Source organism: Pongo pygmaeus, chromosome 13 (assembly GCF_028885625.2).
Source record: "Pongo pygmaeus isolate AG05252 chromosome 13, NHGRI_mPonPyg2-v2.0_pri, whole genome shotgun sequence".
Taxonomy (NCBI): Eukaryota; Metazoa; Chordata; class Mammalia; order Primates; family Hominidae; genus Pongo; species Pongo pygmaeus.
This window is the reverse complement of record NC_072386.2, coordinates 55,065,236-55,091,009: the sequence shown is the minus strand read 5'-3', so window position 1 is coordinate 55,091,009 and position 25,774 is coordinate 55,065,236. Positions and strand designations below refer to the sequence as shown.

General features: G+C 41.4%; 2 protein-coding genes across 2 annotated transcripts in view; both read right to left on the bottom strand.

Annotated features, from left to right (window-relative positions):
• PUM3 (pumilio RNA binding family member 3) overlaps positions 1 to 1,099 on the bottom strand; it is a 40,332-nt gene extending 39,233 nt beyond the window's left edge. The window contains exon 1 of the mRNA XM_054500148.2: positions 809 to 1,099. Coding sequence (XP_054356123.1) covers positions 809 to 918 — 110 coding nt within the window. The 5' untranslated portion in view covers positions 919 to 1,099. The remainder of the gene's footprint in view (positions 1 to 808) is intronic.
• Positions 1,014 to 25,774, bottom strand: part of LOC129043472 (histone-arginine methyltransferase CARM1-like) — a 322,921-nt gene continuing 298,160 nt past the window's right edge. The window contains 1 exon segment of the mRNA XM_063650130.1: positions 1,014 to 1,122. Coding sequence (XP_063506200.1) covers positions 1,014 to 1,122 — 109 coding nt within the window.

Below are 25,774 nucleotides of genomic sequence, written 5' to 3'. Positions count from 1 at the left end.
CCCTTGACATTTTCCTCTCTCGTCTGCCACGCTGAACCATAAGTTAGTTCTCTTAAATGCCCCTTAAGTCACCACCCTAATGCAAACTATTACCAATACAATCTCTTGAGCTTCCAAATTTAATACATTTTCTAAAGAGAACCAGGGCCTATTCATAATTCTCACTTGCTTATAAGTCTTCAATGTTTTCTACACATGGTAATAGGAACGGAAATGTTTTCCTATTGCACAGAAAAAAAAATTTCCCATCATGACCTTCAAGGCCCTAGAGAACCTAGTACCACTCTATCCGGCTAACTTTATCTAGTACTCTAACTATACTCCTTCCTAGCTCCCATCTCAGGAACTTAGCCCATTATTGCCTCTGCTTGAAGTACTCCCTGAGCTTCCAGATCTCCGCTTAAAGATCACTTCTTCAGACTCCACCATCTCCCAACTCAGCATCCAGTTCGTTTCCTCCCTGCACTTATAATCTGCGTACGTTCAGGCACACCACCTAGCACTGGAGTTGGTGTTTGTGAAGCAGCACAGACAGGCTGATCAGGCCGAGCACGGGCTGGGATTCTAGAGTGAAGCTAGTCCAGTCTAACCCAGCACGGAGTCTAACCCAGCAAGGAGGGCAACGTGGTGGGAGAGGTCGGAGTCCCGCCCTTCTTGCCAGGCTCCAGTCAGTCCCAAACTCCTAGCCCAGAAAGAGGCCAGAGGAGACTGCCCAGTGGACAACAGCCCCGGGAGACCTTCCCGACTTCCAGCGCCCGGCAGGGTGCGAATCCCTCCCAGGAGCGACCGCTGAGCTTGCCACACTCACCGCACACGTGGGACAGAAACAGCTCGCGCAGCGGATCCCGACCGCCTCTCCGCTTCCGCTTCCGCTTCCGCTTCCTTGCCTTGCTCCGCCCCCTGGCTGCTTTTTTTCATCTTCCGCGGCGGATGAGGGACTTACCAGACTTACCAGATCAGGTGGAGCTTACCAGACAATACAAAAATTCGGAATTTCTATTGGTCCGCTGCTGTTATGCCTCCTCTTGAGGCGCGAGGATTTTGGCCCTTGAAAGAATCCGTCGGGCAGAGGACGCGACAACGGCCACGGGAAATGACGTCATTAACCCTGTGGCTTCCGTGCTGGAAAGAAAGGGAGATCTCTTGCGAAGCAGAACAGGCTGCTGAAGGAGAGACTTGGCTGGCGCGATTAATAAGAGGCCTGCATCCCGTAGCCTGAACAAATATTGAAGTACCTAAAGTTTCTAAAGTGTGTTAATTTGCATACTTCCTCAGCAGTCCAGCGTGGAGTCGATTTGAATTGTAATACCGTATGCTAGCTGTGTGGCTCTGGGAAAATTACACAGTTTTTATGAGCTTTGGCTTCCTGATCAATAAAATAGAAATAATTAAGTTATACTTGCAAAGCGATTAGCATGGAACGCTCTCAATAAATGTTTGCCATTTTTAGTGTCTGCTCGTGCCTGGAAAGTGCTGTTATTCCATTTTATACTTCAGGAAATAAGATTGTGGTTAGGATGTATGCCCCATTTTCCAGATGAAGAAACTGACACCACAAACTTGGTCGTGTCAAGCAACAGAATTTTATTCTTTAACAGTTCTAGAGGCAAGAATTCCAAAATCAAGCTGTTGGCAGAGCCCTGCACCTTTTGAAGGCTCTAGGGGAGAATGCTTTGCTTCTTCAGCTTCTAATGGTTCCAGGCGGTCCGTGGCTTGTTGTTGCATGACTCCAATCTCAGCCTGTCTTCTAATGGCCTTCTCCTGTGCCTGTGTCACTTCTCTGTGTGTTTTTAGGACACTGAACATTGAATTTAGAGTCCACGGGGATAATCCAAGATCATCTCATCTGGAGGTCCTTAATCACATCTGCAAAGGCCCTTTTCCCAAATAAGGTCACTTTCACGTGTTCTGGGAGTTAGGACATACACATATCTTTTGGAGACTATTCAACCCACTACATCTGTAAAGTTGAGGAACTGGCACTTGATCCCAGGTGCCAGACTTCAGATTTTACTATCTTCCAACTTACTCCGTTTTCTGGCCACTAAGGAGTTAGAATTGAAACTGGTAATTTAGTAGACTGTATGCTTCTTGATGACAGGGGCCATCATTACTTTCCAGGCACTTATCTCACTATGCAGCACATAGATATTTGATAAGTTCTTGTTGTCTACCTTAACTGTTACTGGTTTACATTTCAGCTCATTTAAGTCTCATAAGAACAGTTTTAAATAGGTCTTTTCTCATTTTACAGAGAAAGGCAAAACACAGTAGCTTTGGTCCAGTGAGCCTGACTCTAAACTCAACGTGGCTGCCTCCGTACTGCTTTCAATAATTCAGTAAGTGCTAAGAGAAGAGAATATGGAACAGGAATTGCAGGAGGCCCATCAGCTGTGCCTTTTGGGCAAATAGCATAGTGGTGGAGATATTAGACACCTTGAAACACCTGACAAGTAAATGCTGGCCAAAAAGAAAAAAAAAATCGCAGAATACACCCTATCACACAACCCTGGGAAGGGATACGTTTGTGTTTTCAACTCGACAGATAGCAGCACCCCATATCCTTGAAGATAGGTCCACGTAGTTGTCTTAAGCATCTACACCAAAACCCTAGTATTCATTTGCCTTTTCACCAGGGAGGAAAAAAAAAATGTTATCACACACCAAAGCCCTTATTATTAAAAACGTTTTTATCAAGTCTTATGTGAAAGTGGATTGATTTGGCTTTTTTTTTTTTTTTTTTTTTTTTGGAGTGAATTGAAAGCATCGTGTGGTTTTGCAGAACAGCACAAAAAAAGTTTATCCTGTATTTTTTTTTTTTGTCAAGCAAACCCATTAATTCTTCAAATATCTAATGATCTAAATGTAGACCACTAGGTGTACTCCTACAAGCCTAAGATGCTCTTCCTGCGTGATACACAATTTAATCAGAGCAACTAGACTTGCACACATCCAAGAGGTTAATAAGAGTACTATAGCAATGCAATGAAGAGCATTGAGGTTAGAATCAAAGGAACCTGGCTTACAATCTAAATTCTGTATGGCCAAGGACAAGATAGTTAACTTGTATGGGCCTCAGTTTCTGCACATGTAAAATGGGAATAACAACACTTGTTTCTGGAGTTGCTGTGAGGCTTAAAAGTGATAATATCTTAAAGTTCTTAGCCAATAGTAAATGTTGAGTGATTCGTAGCTTAAGAGAGAACCAAGGTGTAACCATTTGAAATACTTTGGGGCTGGGCGCTGTGGCTCACACCTGTAATCCCAGCAGTTTGGGAGGCCAAGGCAGGTGGATCACCTGAGGCCAGGAATTCAAGGCCAGCCTGGCTAACATGGTGAAACCCCATCTCTACAAAAATACAAAAATTAGCCGGGTGTGGTGGTGCATGCCTGTACTCCCTGCTACTCCGGAGGCTGAAGCACGGAGAATCGCTTGAACTGGAGAGGCGGAGGTGCAGTGAGTGGATGGAGATTGTGCCACTGTACTCCAGCCTGGGCGACAGAGTGAGACTCTGTCTCAGAAAAAAAAAGAAAAAAAAATACATCTGACTTCACATAACGGAAAGTTCAGCTAATGGTGGCTTAAGCAATCATTTTCTTAACATAAAAATTTGGAAGGTACTTGGTTGTTGTAGTTCAATGACACAACAATGTCATCAAAGACCCAAGCTCTTCCAGTCTCTGTTCTACCACCATCCTCAATGTTGACATTTTATTCTCCCATTTACTGCTTTTTGATTGCAAGATGTACTCCTCAGTTTCCGTATTTATCTAAGAGTTCAGGGCTAGTGAAAGTGGAGAAAGAAATGAAATCCACTTTTTCCTCCCAGTGGGGTTCTGTCCTTTTATCCCAGAAGGAAAAGACCCAGCAGGAGTCTCCCTTCTATTTCAGTGCCAAGAACTGGATTACACAGCCACCCCAGAATTGAAAGACCATCAGGTATAATGTTAACCAGGCATTTGGATTTCATTCTTTTTCTAGTACTCTGGTAAAATTAAAGGTCACTTAGCAAATATGCTTTTATCCAGCAGTAGAGATTTAATTTGTGACTTAAACTAATCTGGTTTAAAAACTTAAAATAACTATAGTATCCCAGGTGGTGGATAGCAATCTGGGCAGCGCATTGAATCACCTGTGGAGTTTTTGTTTTTGTTTCTTTAAATAGCAGTAATTCTGATTTAATTGGTCTGGAGTGGGACCTGAGCATTGAGAATTTGGTGCCTAGATCATGCTAACATGCAGCTAAGGTTAAGACCCAGTTATTTAAGGAATGGGGTTCAAGTTTTGTTTGTTTGTTTGAGACAGAGTCTTGCTCTGTCACCCAGGCTGGAGGGCAGTGGTACGATCTCAGCTCACTGCAACCTCCGCCTCCCGGATTCAGGCAGTTCTCCTGCCTCAGCCTCCCAAGTAGCTGGGACTACAGGCGTGCACCACCAGGCCCGGCTAATTTTTGTATTTTTAGTAGAGACGGTGTTAGCCAGGGTGGGCTTGGACTCCTGACCTCAGGTGATCCACCTGCCTTGGCCTCCCAAAGTGCTGGTATTACAGGTGTGAGCCACTGCCCCAGGCCTGTTGATTTGACTTTTTAGTTAACTAGGGGTTAAATCTCCTGGTTCCTCTTTGTATTGCAGGCACCAGAATTTAAGAATTAAATATACAATATTCTTCTCTCTGTAAGTAGAACATTGGAGAGAACTGTATCTTTCTTGCTGATTGAGTTCTCCTAAAGTGATTTAATACCATTAGATGTTAAAAAATGATTTAAATTTGAACTATACACTTTCAAACATATTCTGGAAAATGTTTGCTTCTTTTTTCAATTTCAAATAATTTTGCACAATTTTCTTTTCTTCATAAAAATAAAATAGGTTAAGGTGTCAGCTCCCATACATCTTCCCCTTCCCAAAATCAATTCTCTGGAGTTCTAATTAGTGGATTTTTAATGAACTGTGTTGTTTTTCTGTTTCTCAAATGCATAAGCAGAGATAGAGGGCATGTTACTGATATAAAGCATAAGTGATATTTTGGCAAGGATTGGGCTTTATTTTCAGGACCTATTAGAATCATAAATCCATGGAAACGGAGCAGTTGCCAACACATTTTTCTTTAGTGAAAAAGAACTGCTTCTGAATAGTGTACATTATGTTTTCCAATATCATACATTTGCTACAAAGTGCACTAATGTAGTCTAAACATTAATTGAGCATTCATAATGCTGTAGTTGCTGTCTAGTAAACACAGTATTAACCTTGTCCTATTTTGTTTTCTTTGATGACAAACTTTGGAGCAGCAGAAAATTATATGGCTAAGACGTAAGTTTATCTGATTGTAGTAGTCTCACCTTAATAAAAGCTTGTGTCAGCACATGATGGAGAAATGAAATAAAAAGTAGGTAATATCACTTAAAGCCCAAGAATTGTCACTTATACACAGTGCATTTATAATGCGCTACGGTTTTGTCAAACAAAACTCCTCAAGCAACACATACTAGCTTCAGTTTTTTGTCTAGGATAAGAACAATTAATATGTTGGCATTTTAAGTTTTTAAAATTCTGCTTTCAGGCTTGATAAAAGTTATTTCCTTTGGAAAGTATCAATTAGTTTTTTCTTGTGATTTCCCTAATTTGTGAGCAATGAAGACTTGATAACCAAGCATATATTTTATTAGGTGAACAAATAAGAAACTTGTTCGTTTCAAATATGAATAAAGAATAATTTTCTTGCAAATCAAAACCACAATGAGATACCATCTCATACCAGTTAGAATGGTGATCATTAAAAAGTCAGGAAACGACAGGTGCTGGAGAGGATGTGGAGAAATAGGAACGCTTTTACACTGTTGGTGGGACTGTAAACTAGTTCAACCATTGTGGAAGACAGTGTGGCGATTCCTGAAGGACCTAGAACTAGAAATACCATTTGACCCAGCGATCCCATTACTGGACATATACCCAAAGGATTATAAATCATGCCGCTATAAAGACACATGCACACGTATGTTTATTGTGGCACTATTCATAATAGCAAAGACTTGGAACCAACCCAAATGTCCAACAATGATAGACTGGATTAAGCAAATGTGGCACATATACACCATGGAATACTATGCAGCCATAAAAAAGAATGAGTTCATGTCCTCTGTAGGGACATGGATGAAGCTGGAAACCATCATTCTGAGTAAACTATCGCAAGGACGAAAAACCAAACACCGCATGTTCTCACTCATAGATGGGAATTGAACAATGAGAACACCTGGACACAGGGTGGGGAGCATCACACACTGGGGCCTGTCATGGGCTGGGGGGATGGGGGAGGGATATTACATTAGGAGATACACCTAATGTAAATGACGAGTTAATGGGTACAGCACACCAACATGACACATGTATGCATATGTAACCTGCACGTTGTGCACATGTACCCTAGAACTTAAAGTATAATTAAAAAAATTAAAAATAGAAAAAAAAGAATTTTCTAATTATTCCTCCCACTTTTTAAAATTATAGAAATTTCATGTTGGTACTTAGAATAATGATCTAGCTCTACTTACCTACCCAATATTCCTCTCTTCCTTTTTTTTTTTTTTTCTTTTTTGGAGAGACAGGTTTTGCTATGTTGCCCAGACTGGTCTTGAACTCTTGACCTCAAGTGATCCTCCCACCTTGGTCTTCCAAAGTGCTGGGATTAATGGGCATGAGCAGCTGTGCCCAGCCTACCTCTTCCTTTTAAGATGAAGAAAAAAATTAACCCACTTGCTCAAACCTATTATGTCAGTTTAAATTCTCCAGGAAGCAGATGTCAAGATAGAATTAGGAGGCCAAAAGACATGTTGTGAGAAAAACTTCACAATAAGATGAGGGGAGAGGAAATAGCAGTAAATAGGGAGCACCTGATACCATGATACAGATCTGACGCATGTCGAGAGAGAGGCAGAAGGAAGGAGGATGTGGTAGAAAGTCTTCAGACTGTAGTAAAGCTCTGAGAAAGCCTGGGCAAGGCCAGCATGGCACTGCAGAGCAAAGATTTCTCCTTAAAGGAAAGCTAAATTGAGTAGGAAAGGCCTAGCTCAAGTACCCCTGCTGTGCTTAGTCACTGGCTGGGAGCAACCCAGGGAGTGCATGGCTTCAGCATGAATGCTGCGGTGGATGCTGAAGTTGTGGCAGCTGGAGGCATCAGCTAACTACACCTCTCGCAGCCGGTTCTCTCTTGAAAGGAGATTGGAGCAGTTCACTCCATGGCTGCCAGGGTCTCCCCCTCATAGCACAGGGCTATTTCTCCATCTGTGTTTGCGGAGCGGCTCCTCCATTGTTCCTATGGCCCTCTGCTCAGGAGGGGAAAGTTAGAAGAGAGAGACCAGGGGGACAAAGTATAGTCTCCTGGGGGCTGCAGCAAGTAGTCATCATCTCACTCCAGCACTATCCATTCTAAATTCACCTCATCCTTGGCTATTAGCTTGGCAGGTCTTGATGACTAACCTGGTCATGTGACTTAAATCATTGGTTTTACAGGGTCTGAGACTCTAGTAATCATAGCCTCTAAGCCAAGGGTTGCTTCCTATGTTCATTTACCATTACAGTGGGGGCTAAGGAGAACTGAGAGACACCTAAGTGGATCGCCTAGGTTCTATATGTATTCCTCCATGTCTCAGTTGACCAAAAGCAGTCCTCCCTCTTCTAGTTATCAGAGTTAATCACACTTGCCCAGATGGAGACGCCCCTTCTTACCTGTTAATCTTGTACACAGGGAGTCCAAAATGTCCAGGAGACATCCGTAGTTCAATGAAACTCTTGCTCTGTCCCCTGGCAAGAGTGTGTCTCCTTTGAAGACAAGGACTTCTAAACCCGCAGAGCCCAGAGTTATGGTGACAGGAAACATGCATTTCCCCAGAGGGCCATTGAAAATAATGGTAAGAATGATGATTCCTGCTTCTTTCCCTTGGTTCCTCGACCCATGTATTCTTATTAGGAGCATAGCACTCTATGGAGATCTCTGATTTATTTATTCTGCATTCTGGAGGATAGCACCTCCTTTTTATAGACTATTGCCTGTCAACTGGTTCTCCAGCTGTGCCTTCGATAGGCCACTGAAATATTCTATTGTGGGTTGGTTGCCTCTTGATGGAGCATCTGTGATGCGATCTGGGAATCACACAACCATGGGCTCACTCCTGCGCCCACTTTGCTGTCAGTTGTGGCCCCTGTTTGGATGCTATGTTACATAGGATTACATGCTTGTGGGTCACGCACTGCATAAACGTCTGGATATTGATGCTGGCTGAGGCTCTGTGGGTAGGAAAGGCAAACTCATATTTGGAATAAGACTGTCCCACTGAGGGGAAACTGTTGGCCCTTCCAGAATAAAAGGAGCCCAAATGTTGTCAAGTTGCCACCGAGTGGCTTGCTGGTCTCTTTAGGAAATAGGGCCATATCAGGAGTGCTGCATTTGTTCCTGTTGCTGGAAGACTCTACATTTAGAGGAAGCAGCAGTTAGATTGGCCTTGGTGAGTATAAGTTCACGCTATTGGGCACATTTGTAGCCCTCACCTCTGCCATTGTGTTCACTCTATTCATGTGTCCATCATGCCCAATGCTGAAGACTGACCAATGTCAACTGGCCACGATATTTTGTCTACTTAATTGTTCAATGTTTCTCCTTTAGTGGATGCTTTCTGATGGGTATTAGCACATGAAAATGTTATACTTTGTGTACATTCTCATCTGACTCCTGGAAGCTTCACCAAAGTGGCCTGTGCCTGAATTTTTGTAAGATTTCTCTCCTGCCCTCTGGAACACATGTTTCTTACCAAGATTCCTAGCATAGCAGCCATGTCTTCATTTTATTGATGTAATGGATCAAATGTGATATTCTACAGGATGTCCAGATGGTCCAGATCTCTTCGGACTATATTAAGACAGAGGGTGGGCGAGCTAACATAGCCCTGGTGCAAAACTGTAAATGAGTATCGTTGTTCATTCCAAGGAATGTGAACTGTTTCTGATCTTATTTTCCATCTATTTTTTTCCATCTTTTTTACCATCTGCTGTGGCAACTCAGGCATTTCACCTTTGCTCAGCAACTGGGCACTGCTTTTACTAGGTTTTGGAAAGCCACATAGCCATGTGTTTGTCCCATCCCTAGGGCCTTACCAGGGTGCTAAAAACCGTATCCTAAGAAAGTGACCCCAAGTCAATGCACTCTTGTTTGTTCACTTTTGTCTTCCAGCCCTTTGGTCAAGAACTCTCATAGTCCTGCCTCTGAGAACTCCCCAACTCTTGAAAGTAAATGCTGTAGGTAACTGTTGCAGGTCCTTTAGGGTACAATCTCTCTGTATCCTCATCAGGCCTGGTATTTCTCTGGGATTTGACCTCAGTTATTGGCCTGGCAGTCAGGAGAGGCATCTGGGGTAGCTCTGGGTGGGGTAAGAGGGCAGAAGTTGTCTTTCAGAAAGAGACCTCTGTGTTGTCTTTCTGCAGGAGGGAAGTTTAGATCTTAATAAGGCCCTAAAACAAAGATTCAAGTGCAAATGGCTTAGTCTGGGAATGTCTGTATGGGAATGGGGAGTGAGGCAGGGAACAGAAGATAACCAACATTGTCAAACAATTTGCCATTGTGGGTAACTGAAGAGCCATCTTGTTAGGGAACTTTGGAAGCTAATGTAGTACATATACCTCAGAGATAGCCCACCCAAGGGGTCCAGAAGCTGGGGCATTCATAGATGAACTCCCGTCAGTCATTGGTTGACGACTGCTTCTAAGGGTGGGTGTGGGGGTAGTATTTCCCTAATATTTCTGGTCTGCTATATGAGCATCAACGTGGCATCTGGTGGCATCAGAGAAACTTTCAGAAAAAGATCCACCTGCTGGCAATTGAAGGCTGGACAATGTGTACTGAAGAGGCAAGGGTGGGGATTCGGACAGTCTACTGGCAGGATCCACTACAGGATTATTAACAGTGGATTATTTCAGTTTCCTCAGCAGACCAGACCAATGTGCTGATAGTAGGGAGTGAAAAGATAGAACAGATTTTATGAGCTTGTATAAAGGAATATTTTCAGGGATTGGTCTTAAAGACCCTTGTCTTATAAGGCAACCAGGGATTTTGGCCATTTAATGACTTCGGAGTTAGCCTCAAAAGAAATGTTATCCCACATGCATTATTCTTAATACAGTAGGGAAAATAAGTATTCACAAGATCAATCTTTTTAAAAAAAGGATCTGGGGAAAGGTGGAATAAACACACTAATGGAATAGTAGTGTAACGTACAGTCATGGGCCATATAATGCCATTTTAATCAACAACCATCCACATATACAACAGTGGTTCTACAAAATTATAATGGAGCTAAAAATTCCTGTCACCTAGTGATGTCATTGCAGTCATAATGTCATAGCACAATTACTTAAAAAATTAATGTAACCTAAGTGTACAGTGTTTATAAAGTCTACAGCAGTATACCATAGTGTCCTAGGCCTTTCCATTCACTCACTCAGTGAGTCACCCACAGCAATTTCCAGTCTCGCACTCAATTCATGGTAAGTGCCCTAGGCAGGAGTACTATTTTTTATCTTTTGTATCATATTTTTACTGTACCTTTTCTGTTTACATATGTTTAAATACACATATACTGACCATTGTGTTACAATTGCCTACAGTTATGTAGCACAATAACATGCTGTACTGGTGTGTAGCCTAGGAGCAACAGGCCATACCATATAGCTTAGGTGTATAGTAGGCTGTACCACGTAGGTTTGTGTAAGTGCACCCTGTGATGTCCACACAATGATGAAACACATTTCTTTCTTTTTTTTTTTTTTTTGAGACGGAATGTCTCACTCTTTTGCCCAGGTTGGAGTGCAGTGGCGCGATCTAGGCTCACTGCAGGCTCCTCCTCCCGGGTTCACGCCATTCTCCTGCCTCAGCCTCCCAAGTAGCTGGGACTATAGGCGCCTGCCACCATGCCCGACTAATTTTTTGTATTTTTAGTAGAGATGGGGTTTCACCATATTAGACAGGATGGTCTCGATCTCCTGACCTCGTGATCCGCCCGCCTCGGCCTCCCAAAGTGTTGGGATAACAGGCGTGAGCCACCGTGGCCAGCTGAAAGACATTTCTAACAACACATTTCTCAGAATGTATCCTTGTCTACACAACTGTACCTCAAACTCCAGACTTGCTCGTTTTAGCCATTCTGTCCTTTTCATAGAGATGAAACAAAAAATAAGAAATAATGAAAATCAAGAAACATTACCTAGGAATAAATGAAAAAAAATTAAAAGTACATTCTAACAGTTTGTTCAAATATTTCCAGCAGGAGCTTTTGAGAAAATCTCCCCCAAGTCTGATAATCAAAAAATAGAAGCATGAGCAAATAATATACTGAGGCATTAATTCAGTCTCATTCTCATAGCTGTAACAAAAAGAATGAGAGGTATTTTCCCTTTTCTTCACCCCTTGGCTCATCAGCAAGACAGAACAGACTTTAAAAGAAAAGAATATAAAAGAAAGATAAAGGAAAGCCGGGCTCCTTGAAGAATGGACCTGAGATGTCCAAGAGGGAAAGCATTCCAGGTGTCAGGGAGCAGTGCAGGTGGTGATGGGACTGCAGTGGAGGTGGAAGTGGGGGTCGGTGGGCAGGACTCCCGCAATGTAGGGGAACACAAGGTGGAGCAGAAGGGAATGCCTCTGAGGGTCCAAAGGGCTTGGGGAATGAGCATTTCTTTGACAATCACAATGAACTAAAGATTAAAGACTCTGTCCCTTGATTTTTTTTCTGGCAGTTAAAGCCCTGTGGGACTCTTCATGATGTATGAGAGAGGGAGGGACTTCTAGAGACACTACTGAAAATATTCCACCACCTCTAGTGGGTGGCAGCTTAGCCAAATCTTTTCAATTTAGAAAAAAAAAAAAAGCTGATTCTTGCAGCAAATTCATACCTGCAACAGAAGGAATAACTAAGACATACCCTATACTTAAAAAAAAACCCCGCTTTTTTGCAATTATGTGCTGAGAAGCACCACACCTGGGAGGGCAATGAGTGATATTTTGCCAGGTTTATGGCTGGAATCATCCTCCCCATGACTATTCTCAGACTTTGTCCATCAGTGTAGGTGCCTAGACATTCTCAGCAACCTAAGAAGATTTGATTTTCCCCACTCTTCTTCTGAATTATTTTCTATCCTCTAGAAATTGACACGTGAACAAGAATGGGTACACATGACCAAGGAGAATGGAGATCTTTTAAAGGTATATATTTGAAAATAATGAGAAAGGATGAAGAGAAAGCAAAGCACAAAGGTCAAGAAGATAAAACAGAAGAGGAGGATGAGAAGAGTAGAAAAGGGAAGTGGAGGAAAAGGTGAAGAGTAGAAAGGCAGAGGAAGAAGAGAGGGAAGAGAGGCTAGGCCAGGTGCTGTGGCTCATGCCTGTAATCCCAGCACTTCAGGAGGCTGAGGTTGGAGAATCACTTGAGGCCAGGAGTTCAAGACCAGCCTGGGCAACATAGCGAGACCCCACCCATCTCTACAAAAAAAATTTAAAAGATTATCCAGGTGTGGTGGTGCATGCCAATAGTCACAGATTCTTGGGAGGCTGAGGCAGCAGGATCACTTGAGCCCAGTTTGAGGCTACATTAAGCTATAATTGTGCCACTCCATTCCAGCCTGGGCGACAGAGCAAGACCCTGTCTCAAAGAATGAAAGGAAAGGAGGGGAGGAGAGGGGAGGGGAGGGGAGGGGAGGTGAGGGGAGAAGGAAGGAAGGAAGAGAGAAAGGGAGGAAGGGAAGGAGCGAAGGAGGAAGGGAGACAGTCTCAGTAAATACTATATATGCTTGAATATACAGAGCTCCTCTCTTCCATTAGTTGAAGAAGCCCCAGTAGTATATTTGGGCCAATTTGGTTAACTAAATTTTTATAGACATAAGTGAACTAGCCATATGTCTCCTTATAATATTAATTTATGTAGTGACACAGACACATTTAAAATCACTTTAAAAATAATATACAAATTTATAAATATTGCTTGCTCTTACTTTGACATTTCATTTAGTAAACTTTGTACATTCAATTTTGATAGAAGTATCTTTGTTATCAATAGAGCCACTTTTTGAGTCATCCTATGCTATTTTCAGGAAGGACATTCAACATTAAGGTTTATAACTCGGGAATGATGCTTTGATGCCATAAGCAGCAGAGAAACCTGCCATAGCTCAGAACATACCTGAGAATCATCCAGTGACCCTCACAGGCCAGGAGAGTCCAGGTGGGACAGATCTCACAACAGGCACAGTAAAACAAAGTCCATCTAACAGGTAGATTGGGATCTCATCATGGCAGGAAATATGAGTCTTTTATTTAACAAGCATTTGATTGCTCCATGACTGGCAATTTTTTTTAGACACTAGGGAAACTTTAATAAGAAGCAAAGATGACAATCTCTATACTCATGGAGATTGTGTTCTAACAAGAGGAAGAAAACAACAAAAATTAATAAGTAAAGCACATAAAAATTTAGATAGTGATAAATACTATGGAGAAAAATAAAGGAAGGGCCACACAGTCTCTGGGCCCTTGAAAGAAGCAAGAGAATGCAGAATGCGCCATGTTAGTAACTGGAGGAACAGTATTTTAGGCAGAGGGAACAGCAAGTGCAGATGTCCCGAGGCAGAGCCATGCTTTGTTTGAAGAACAGCAAGAAGGCCAGTATTGTTGGTGAGGGTAAGTGGAGAAGGAGATGGGTTTAGGGGGTTATCTGCGAGCCTGATTACAGTGTCTTGGATACTGCGAAGACTTCTATTTTTTTCTCTGAAGGAAAGGGATTGTGAGCAGAGAGTGGGTACGATCTAACTTATGGTTTTACAGGATCATTCTGGATGCCATGTGGGGAATGAACTTAGTGGGGAAAATGTGGAAGAAGGTAGACCAGTTAGGAGACTCTTTCAATAATCTGAGAAAAAGGGCTGGTAGCTTGGACCAAGAAGTGGGCAGTGGAAGTTGTAAAAAGCAGTAAAGAAGGTGGGGAAAAGTAGCAGAGCCCACATGCAGAGCCAGAATCAGAATCGTAACTGTTGAGTCGGGGCAACTTGACCAAAATATGAAAGAAAACTCAGGGTCAGTGTGTCAGAAACCCTGGGAATCCACTAACATCAACATCAACTGAAGCCTGCAGATAGCACGCCCCACTCACAACCCTGCAGCCCTGATATCTCTTTATACACCTTGTATTTGAAATGATCCAGGCATTATAAAAAATGAAAATGCTATTTTGAGGGAAGAGGGACCTTTACCATTATTGAAGACTTGAGAATTGGAATTCAAGTTGCCAATCACTGTCTTCTGCTAAACATTTCTAAAAAGGAGACAAAAATGTGATTCCACAGAACACTGAGCATTATCATTCATTGAATCTGTGAGATTTGTGAATTGACAAAACTAAACACATGCAGTGGACGGAAATGGGGAAGAGCTATGCGCTGATACTTTTAAATGCCACTGTGTTTTGCTATGAATGTTTCTAATTACAAGACAAACAGAAGTGTGCACCGGAGGAGGAGCATCAGCCACCAGATGGCACTATTTCCCTGAAATACCCAATGGTACCCAAAATCACCAGGATGACATACTCTCCAGGATTCTGCAATACTCTCCAGGCTAGAAAGGAGAGTCTTTCATTATTATTAACATCTCTTCTAAAGACAGGGCCTAGAACCACAGAGGCGAAGCTTCTGTCTATTCTGAGGCAATTTGGTTCCCCTGGCACAGGATGGCCTGAAGGATTCTGTTTTTCCCAACAAAGCTCTTAAACGAGTTTAATGCAGGAGCTCTTAATCCCTATGGCAGTCTGGTGAGACTTCTGAACTCCTTCTCAGCATTGTGATTTTAAATGCAAAAAATAGGATGCATAGGATTGCAATGGAAGCCACTTATATTGAAATGCAGCTACTGGAATATTTAAGCAAATGCAAGACATAGTAATATATGTGCTTCTTTATTAATGCAGTAAATAATAAAAGCCAGAGGCAGGCCTCCTATCCATTGTAATTTTGAAATAGCAATAAGCAAAAACAATATTTCAAAATATCTTCAACAACTATAATGTGATGTTGTGGCTTACAATCATATTTTATAAACTTTAATTTTACTTAAAAGTTAGTAAAAAATAAAGGTGTATTTTCTTTTCTCTTCTCTCTTTCTCTTTCCCTTCCTCCCTTCTTTCATTCCTTTAAAAAATATTTTCACTGGCCAGGCATGGTGACTCACGCCTATAGTCCTAGCACTTTGGGAGGCCGAGGTGGGTGGATCACCTGAAGTCAGGAGTTCGAAACCAGCCTGGCCAACATGGCGAAACCCCGTGCCTACTAAAAATACAAAAAATTGGCCAGGCACAGTGGTGGGCGCCTGTCATCTCAGCTACTTGGGAGGCTGAGGCAGGAGAATCACTTGCACCTGGGAGGCAGAGGTTGCAGTGAGCCAAGATCGTGCCATTGCACTCCAGCCTGGGCAACAGAGAGAGACTCTGTCTCAAAAAAAACAAAACAAAACAAACAAACAAAAACAAAAAAATTATATATATAATGTTTATAATAATATATGTATTATATATTTAGAATATATATATTCTATATATATATTCTAAATATATGTATATATTTAGAAATGGTTTCTGTCCATGAACCTCTTGATTTCTGTCCATGAATCTCTTGAATATTGGAAGACCTCATGTTAATAACCTTTGGTTCAGTGCCTTTTTAATGACTGTATCATACATTTTTGCCAGCTGAAGAAAGTAAAGCCTCCCTCAAGCTGGCCACACTCAAAGAAGAAATGAGTTAATTAAAGAGATCTTTTTTTTTTAAGTTACATTTTTTTTAAAAAAAGGTCAGGTGCAGTGGCCCACACCTGTAATCCCAGTGCTTTGGGAGGCTAAGGTGGGAGGATCACCTGAGGCCAGGAGTTTGAGAGCAGCCTGGCCAATATAGCCAGACCCTGTTTCTACAAAATATTAAAAAATTAACCTGGTACGGTGTCTCATGCCTGTAGTTCCAGCTACTCGAAGGGCTGAGGCACAAGGGTTGCTTAAGTCCGGGAGATCGAGGTTACAGTGAGCCATGATCACACCACTGCACTCCATCCAGCCTGGGCAACAGAGTGGGACCCTGTATCTAAAACAAAATAAAAAACAACCTCCACCCCCACAAAACCATCTGCATTTTATACTGTCTCTCTACAAAATGTTTGTTGTGGGTCATGAGTAAATTTTTATTGCTATCAAATAGAATACACATATTTATATATATATGTAGCTAAATATTTATATATATATAGCTAAATACTCTAGAAACTGGGATAAACTATAAATATAAATATATGAGGAAGAGAAGAATATGTGTTAACTAACTTTCAATAGTACAAATGAAAGTAATTTTGTTATTAATAATTTCTTTGTAAATTGTCTTACTTTCTCATCATGAACAACATGGGTAAGAATATTAATCATTTTACCTTTGTGTCTCATGGCCCAGGCAAATCAAAGTTGTAGTTTACTGAGATAATATGCAAATGAGATCATGGAACTGCTGCTAGTGGGACTTTTTTAACCTCATGAGTAACAAGATACTGCAAGCAAGAACTTCACATCCTTTACATTTTCTAAGATGGGAAGAAAATAAACTCTACAAACTGCAGATTGGGGAACTCAGTCTTCGTTCCCAAGAGTGTACGAACCTGGAGAAACTGTTAAGAGACGCTGATCCCAGTAGGTGGTGCCAGCAAGCAGTCACCGAGGACAAATCCCAGCACAGTCACTCCACTCTTTTTCTGGAGCTTACTAGACTGGAGTGGCATATTAAGAGGATGTGTGAGTCCTCTGAAAGCTGTCTGAGGATCTTGTTAACGGTATACTTTCTCACAAGTGAAGAGATGTATGCTAAGCACAAATTAGGTGAATTCAGAACATTTAAAAATAAATGACCGGCCATTCTTGTATCTTACTAGTTTGTAAGATCTGCCATCCTCTCCTTTTTTCTGTGGGAAACCAGTCTTCTAGACTCACACTGGCATATGAACTTGTTTTCATCAAATGAGTTAATAGGAATGAGAGAGTTGATTTAGGAAATTTTTGGCTACATTGAGGGAAGAAGTTGAATGTCTTCAATGAAAGAGATGATGCATTTACTCTCTTCTGGGTGAGGCAAACCAACCTGGAAAGTTGTACTCTGTTTGGAAAATCACATTTTAAAATTAGATACAGACAAATTGGAACACCTCAAGCAGAGAGTTAAGGATGCTGACGATTCGGGATATGTATAGGAAATAGTACAGAGGATTTGAGATGTTTCAACGTGAGAAGGAGCATGGGTCATGACAGGGAGGGGGATAAAGCGTGTTGCTCACAGGTTGAGGCTGAGACATAGAAGACTGTACAGTTTAGACAGTAAGTGCAGTCACTAGTCTAAGACCACAAATGAAGGGGAAATAATTAGGTTCAACAGCAGAAGAGCATTCAGTCACAAATGTTCTGAGAGGAAGATATGTTAGCATCTCTAGTGGTGAGTTCTAATTCACCAGAAGTATGCAAGCATAGGCAAGCCCCAGTTACACCTTTTATGAATTTGGGGAAGAAGATTCAAGTATTGGATTAGTGGTAGGTAAGGTCAAAGTTTCTCATACACCAACTAGTCTAGGGATTGATGGTAGTTTATTTAAAAATTTTTACTGGCTGGGCACGGTGGCTCACGCCTGTAATCCCAGCAATTTGGGAGGCCGAGGTGGGTGGATCACCCGAGGTCAGTAGTTCAAGACCAGCCTGACCAAGATGGTGAAACCCCGTCTCTACTAAAAATACAAAAAATTAGCTGGGCGTGGTGGTGGGAGCCTGCAATCCCAGCTACTCGGGAGGCTGAGGCAGGAGAATTGCTTGAACCCAGGAGGTGGAGGTTGCAGTTGGCCAAGATCGCACCATTGCACTCCAGCCTGGGCGACAACAGCAAAACTCTGTCTCAAAAAAAAAAAAACTTTTTTTTTTTTTTTTTTTTTACTATGTCCCTGGAAAGAAATAGGCAGCATGGTTCATAAATCTAAATTTATTCAATGTAAACGGCTATCATTTATTCTAAAATTATTTACTTCTTACTTTGTGAGGGTGACACGCCTTTTCTTTGTATGAAATAATCGTCGGTGATAGATTGTAGTATGTTTGTAAATATACCTTACCTGTTGGAATGAAGTTTGGAAATACTCTATTGAACTCCCTAATTTTTATTGAAATATAATAATAAAAATTGAAATGTAAAAAATTAAAAGATCACTTATCTTAGTGATCTTTAGGGTCCTTTTGGTCCTGAGATGCTGTGATTCTAGACACTAATTATTCAGCATCCTTAAGGAGTGAGAGTCTGTTCCATTTGATTTGTCTTCCCAGTCAGCCTGGAGTGGGGCTGGCACATGTTAGGCCCTGCCTTCCTTGCTCACTCCTTCTATGCTCATCACTGTCTGGCTTCTCTTCACACTTTTACCACATAAATGTGTATCCCTAAATACTATCATTTATGCTTTGTGTGTATTTGGCCTTTATAAGAACAAAATCATAGAAAACGTGTCCTTTTGTTTCTGTTCTCTTTTGCCCAACACTTGAAAAAAGAAGATCGATCTGGATTGTCGTGGATAGCTTTTATTTTGTGGCGAAATATAGCCAGAATATAGCACATTTATCAATTTTACTTTGATGGACACCTCTTCTACTTTTGGCTATTTTGAATAATGCTTCTCCAACATTCTTATTCGTATCCCCTGATGCAGAGTAGAGAAGACTTGATAAGTAGAATATTTTATATTAAATATAACCTTTGTGAAAATCAAGTATCCTTTCCATGCACAACCACTGACCCAATCCTTATTGCCTAAAAGGGACCCATGATGGAAATTCTTTCAGCCTGTTCACAAAACCAGGGAACACATATCCAAAAGTATCAAGTGTATTGTTTGAAATATGAAGAGGTCAATTTGCTGGTTTTCCCCCTACTTCAGATATGTCTGCCTGAATTGGGTCAGCCTCTCTCTCTCTTTTGTTTTCAGGGTTCAGTTGTTTTTTTTCTTTTAATTCTTATTTGGAAAATGACTAGCATATACAAAAAAGGTACAAAAATATACAGCTTACTGAATTAGTGTAAGGTGACCATCTGGGTAACTACTGTTCATGTCAAGAAATAAACAACATTTTCGGCACCCTAAAAGTCCCCACGGGAGTCTCCTGGCTGTTCTTTGCTCTTTACTTTTGTATTGAATCTTCAACAATTAAACATAGATTTATCTGGTTTCATTCTTTTCTCTCCTTCCTCTTCCCCCTAACTGCTTGCTACTAGGAAGTCTTTATCTAAATTTATTTTATAACAGCATACTTGCTTATGTAATTCCTGTTAGTTTCTTTCAGGCTCAAAAAATCTGGTATTATAAAAAAATTATTCTCTCAAATTTTTTCAGTAAAAAATGTTTTTTTCTACATATTTAATAGGGTAGAAAAGAGAACGGAGAATAAATGAACTTAATGGATCATTCAAAGTAACTTTACATGTCATGTGAATTTAAACAAGATGATTAAACCAGCAGAGCGCCAGAGTGCCACCATGCCTTCAGCTTTATCACAGCTATGCCAGTCTCGTTATTGGTACTGGTCACCTCCTCTTTCTCTCCTCCCAAAGTTTCCTCCCCTATTTGGTCATATTTGGCCTCTTTTCTGTATATACCAAGTACACTCATTCCTTTTCTTCTAAGTTTTCTATCAAGTCCCCATTTCAGATACTACACTAAAATCTGTATCAGTGATAAGACCCACAACTCTTCCAATGATACTTGCATTTAAATAATTATCAAAAACATCCAACAGAATTTTATAAGCTCTAAATAGTATTTATATGCAGGTTTTATATAAAAATATTGATGTAACTTACCATTAAGAAAAATGGGGTAAATTTTGCAGAAGAGAGACCTATCCCATGAGTCAACCTTTAGGAATGCTACACTGAAATACACAAGCTGAGCATCCCCAAGGAAATCTTGAGAGGTACAAAGAATATGGAGATTAATCATTTTATTCTCTCAAACAATGTCCCAAAAGACAAGAGAGAAATCTGTTAAACATAAGAAATCACACCAGGCCTAGTGGTAAAGAAACTTTAAATATAAATCATATTAATACACTTGATATTGTAAACATTTCTAACAACAGGGAGGCAGGAGTGTGATATGGCTTGGATCTGTGTCCCTGCCCAAATCTCATGTCAAATTGTAATCTCTAATGTTGGCGGGGCGGGAGGCGGGGGGGCGCTGGTGGGAGGTGGTTGGATCACGGTGGTGGATTTCTCATGAATGGTTTAGCACCATCCCCTTGGTGCTGTTTTTGTTATAGTGAGTGAGTTTTTTCAAGACCACGTCGTTTAAAACTGTGTGGTACATTCCCCCTTACTTTTTCTTGCTCTGGCTCCTGCCACGTAAGATACCTGCTTCCCCTTTGACTTCTGCCATGACTGAAAGCTTCCTGAGGACTTCTCCAAAAGGAGAAGCTGCTATGATTCCTGTACAGCCTGTAGAAATGTGAGCCAATTAAGCCTCTTTCCTTTATAAGTTACCCAGTCTCAGGTATTTCTTTATAGCAATGCAAGAACAAATGAATACAGAGTGGGAAGGATCTACACAGGGAAGATTTGATTAATGATATATTGATGATATCAAGAGCAACATGTATAAAGAAAATGTGGTAAATATACACCAAATGGAATACTACGCAGCCATAAAAAAGAATGAGATCATGTCCTTTGCAGGAACATTGATGGCACTGGAGGCCATTATCCCTGGCAAACTAACACAGGAACATAAAACTAAATACTGCATTCTCACTTATAAGTGAGAGCTAAATGATGAGAACACATGGACACATAGAGGGGAACAACACACACTGGGGCCTCTTGGAAGGTAGAGGATGGGAGGAGGAAGAGGACTGGGAAAGATAACTAATGGGTACTAGGCTTAATACCTGGGTGAAGAAATAACCTGTACAACGAACCCCCATGACACAGTTTACCTATGTAACAAACCTGCACTTCTTCCCCTGAACTTAAAAGTTAAACGAGAAGTTACATAAAAAAAGAGCGACACGTAAAGCTAGTAACCAGGAATCTCAGAGCTGCTGCTTCTTGATTAGAAGTCCCTTCTAAATTCATCAGATCTATGTAGTGGGTTCTTGTAATCAACTTAATCACCTTGGGTATCCTTATCAATTGGAACTTTTCCCCTCTGGCTCCTTCCTAAAAAAATCTAAATAAAATGATAAAGATTTATGGAAGGAAGCCTAGGCACCAGCTTGAGATGGACTAGAGGAAGCAAGATTCTTCCTGGTATCGTGGAAGCCATACCCCATCGACCCTACTTCTGAGGGCTGCTCTGCCTTACCCCTTCTGTTTGGCCCATGTGTTTGGCCACTGTGTTTGGCCATGTGTTTGGCCACTGATGCTGGTCTGGCCCATCTTTTACCAGGTCCTTCACGTAAATTTGCAGGTCAATACATTTCATTAAGAGGAGGTTGAGTTTCATTTGGAAAACTGGAGAAAATATATTTTACAGATGATCTTTCCATTTTAAATGTTAAAGCCTACATCTGCTCACTATTCTGTGTTACTTGCACAAGACCTCTCTACCCATCATCATCCACCTGCTCCAGAGTTGCTGAAAAACTGGATTTTAGAAATTAAACAAAACATTAACTACTCAATTATTAAGGAAAGTTTCATAGTATTTCAGGAAATGGTTGTCAGACTTTCAGCCCAAGAAATTCATGGCCAGTGTGCTAGTGAATAGAGCTACAAAAGCTTTATTAAAAATTTTTAGCTTTGAACTATATCTGACTGCTGGTAACCAGAGACCTGATCTGAGAGGCTTAAACAGATAAGGGGTATGTGTTTTGATATTAAAAAAAATAACAACAGAGGTAGACAGGATAAGGCTTGTATGGTGACCACTGCCATTAGGAATGCAGACATCCTCCTCCTTTCTGCCTCATCATCCAGAAGGCAGCCACTCTTCTTGCAGTTTAGCAAAGCCTGAACAATGTGAACAGTTACAGTGAGTTCCAGAGTGGGAGGATGGAGAGGCTTTGCCTTTGAGGGCAACAGGAGAGAAGAGTTAAGGAATATTTCCCCTGAAAGAGAAGAGGTTGGAATTCAATGGATGCCACATATTTTTGTGCATATTTCTGTGTAGATTTCTGGATGATTAGTGGATCAAAAGGATCTTGATTCATATTTTAAAATTGCTCTCCAGGGAGGTTGTACACCAGCAGTCCATGAGAGCATCTACCTCACTGCCGCTCCTTGGTGATGCTTGCCCTCATCTCCCTATGTACCCCATGCACTCATGCCTTCTCTCCTGTTTTCTATCAAGCCTCAGTTTCATGTATTACACTAAAATCTGATCACTGATAAAAACTGTAACTCTTTTAATGGTATTTGGATTTCAACAGTTGTCGAAGACATCCAAAATTGACCATTGTAATTGCTTTACCTCTTTTCCAGTTTGGGATTAAAAACAATATTTCATTGCTTTATTTTATTTTAATGTATTACTAGTAAGTGGATTTTAAAAATATTTATTGGACTTTTGCATTTCTGCTGGAAATTCTTGCCCATATCCTTTGCATATTTAAAATGTGTAGTGTTAGGGTTTTGTTTTATTTCCAATTTGCGCAGGCTCTTCATGTATTAAAGATATCAGTCTATTGTCTACCATATTTGTTACATACTGATCTTCCAACTCACTGATTCATTCTTCAGTTATATTCATCCTATTATTTATTCCATCTCTCATGTTCTCTATTTAGAATAGTATAGCTTTCACTTGGTTCCTTTTTGATTTCTTGCTCTTGTTTCATATATCTAACACCTTCTCTAATCTTAAACTTTTTTTTTTTTTTTTTTTGAGATGGATTCTCACACTGTCCCCTGGGCTGGAGTGCAATGGCGCCATCTCGGCTCACTGCAACCTCTGCCTCCTGGGTTCAAGCGATTCTCCTGCCTCAGCCTCCCAAGTAACTGGGATTACAGGCCCCCACCACCACGCCTGGCTATTTTTTTTTTTTTTTTGTATTTTTTGAAACCCCATCAGACAGGGTTTCACTATGGTGGCCAGGCTGGTCTTGAACTCCTGACCTAATGATCTGCCTGCCTCGGCCTCCCAAAGTGCTGCGATTATAGGCATGAGCCACCGCACCCGGCCAAGCTTTTTTAACATTCATTTTTTATTCTTATTTCCACAATTCTGCTTTAGATGAAATAGGAAGGGTGCATCTGTGTGAGTTCAGGTTAGTCAGAGGAGAGGGGAGGGATGAGCCCCAGATGGAGCCCTGTGTACCCACAGAACCACTGTTGATCTTTGCCATTTGCTGCCAACTCACTATGCAGCTCCTCTGGTCAGGGTTGCACCATTAAAAACATAGGAAGAAGGGGCCCTACGGGAAGGGAGACTCCGCTCTTGGTTGTCAGCAATAGCTCTGGGATTGAAGGAGAGCAGAGGATTACTCAGCCTTGTGTCTCTTTTCATTCAATGTCCTGTTCCTACAAGGCTTAGTGCCTGCATCCAAACCATCCTGTGGACACTGGCAGAGGAAGTGTGGACAATTGCAGGATTTTTTGCAGTAAAGAGTCAGTTGCTCTCACACAGTGTCTAATTTACATTAAACATAATGGACACATAGTTCTTTTTAAAGTGAAAAGATGATAGAAAGTAGAACAAATAAAATATAAAAAGAAAAAGAAAAAGAGTCAATTGGTGGTTGCCCCAAGTAACCTAGGAAGGAGGCCTGTGCAGAATTTAATCAGCTTTTCTGCAACTCCTCTTTTCACTATTGCCTCGGGTCACCCTTCCTCTCAGCTGTAGCCACCCATCTATCCTAGCACAAAACAAGACAACCTTGTCTATTTAGGGACACCTTGAATTTTTTTCAATCACTAGTTTCCAGAATTCTTGTTTCCTCTTGGTTCTGGGGTTTCTCCAGGATTGATTTTGGAGGAAGGAGACAGCAGCCTGGGTAGTTGGTCATTTTATTAGTTTCCTAGGGCTGCTAGGAAATTGCCACAAACTGAGTGGGTTCACAACTGAATTGTATTCTCTCACAGATCGAGAGGCCAGAAGTCCAAAATCCAGGTGTTGGCAGCATTGGTTCCTTCTGGGGGCTCTAAGGGAGAATCTGTCCCATGCCTTTGCCTCATTTCTGGTGTTTGCTGGCAATCCTTGGTGCTCCTTGGCTTGCAGATGCATTGCCCCAATCTCTGCTTCCATCTTCACATTGCCTCTTCCGCTGTGTCTATGTCTTCTCTTCATATAAGGACATTTGTTGTTGGATTTATGGCCCACCCAGATAATCCAAGATGATCTCATCTTGAGGTCCTTAACTATACATCTGCAAATATTCTTTTTCCAAATAAGTTCACCTTTACAGTTTCTGGTGGGCATAGCTTTTTCCCCCCCATTTATTTATTTATTTATTTTTAGCTTTTTTTTTTTTTTTTTGAGACGGAGTCTCGCTCTGTCTCCAGGCTGGAGTGCAGTGGCGAGATTTCGGCTCATTGCAACTTCCACCTGCCAGGTTCAAGCAATTTCCCTGCCTCGCCTCTCAAGTAGCTGGGACTCAGGCATGTGCCACCACACCCAGCTAACTTTTTTGTATTTTTTAGTAGACACAGGGTTTCACCATGTTGGCCAGGATGGTCTCAAGCTCCTGACCTTGTGATCCACCCTCCCTGCCTCCCAAAGTGCTGGGATTACAGGCTTGAGCCACCGCACCTGGCCTAACTTTTATTTTAGGTTCTGGGGTGCATGTGCAGGTTTGTTATATAGGTAAATTGCATGTCGCAGGGTTTTGGTGTACATATTATTTTGTTACCCGGATAATAAGCATAGTACCGCATAGGTAGTTTTTCAATCCTCATCCTCCTCCCACCCTCTGTCCTCACGTAAGCCCTCATGTCTGTTGTTTCCTTCTTTGAGTCCTTATATACTCAGTGTTTACCTCCCACTTATAAGTGAGAACATGCAGTATTTGGTTTTCTGTTCCTCTGTTAGACATAGCTTTTTGGGGGTGGCTACTGAATCCACTGTTGTTGAGCTGAAAATTCCAAGGGCAGCTGGTTCACCTGTACTTGTTTTCATTAATTCATCCCAGCAGGGCATCTGTGTTACCTGATATACTACCTTTGCCTCTTGTGAGACATGCATTCCTGAGCTTTGGAGCCAAATTCCCCTAGAATCCACCAAAAGGGCCTTCTTTCTCTCTTGAGTCTCCAGGAGGTCATAAGAACTCTTATTAAGAAGACATTTCTCAGTCTGGCTTGGAGGAAAGCCGTGCATTTGTTCCAGGCCCTTTGACCTTCTCTATCCTCTGTCAACCATAATAGAGACTTAATAGACATGCCTAGCAGGGCCAGACTATATAAAAATCTATAAGCCATTAACCATAGCTATATTAAACTAATAAGAATCAATTCCCACACTTGCTTTCAAAGCATGCTGGGCTTCAGAAGTGACCTGAAAAGTGACAGTCTGCATCTGGGCTGTGATCAGAGGGGTCTGGCCTGGAGCAGTCAGCTCCTCAGAGTTTACAAATTGTCTGACCCTCAGGAGAAGGCTCTTGGCATAACCTTAGGAGGATGATTCATCAGGAGTCGAGAAGTCCATTCCTTAACATGGACAAGAAATGAAGGGCCCAGGAAAGATTGAAAAGGGAATTAGTAATGG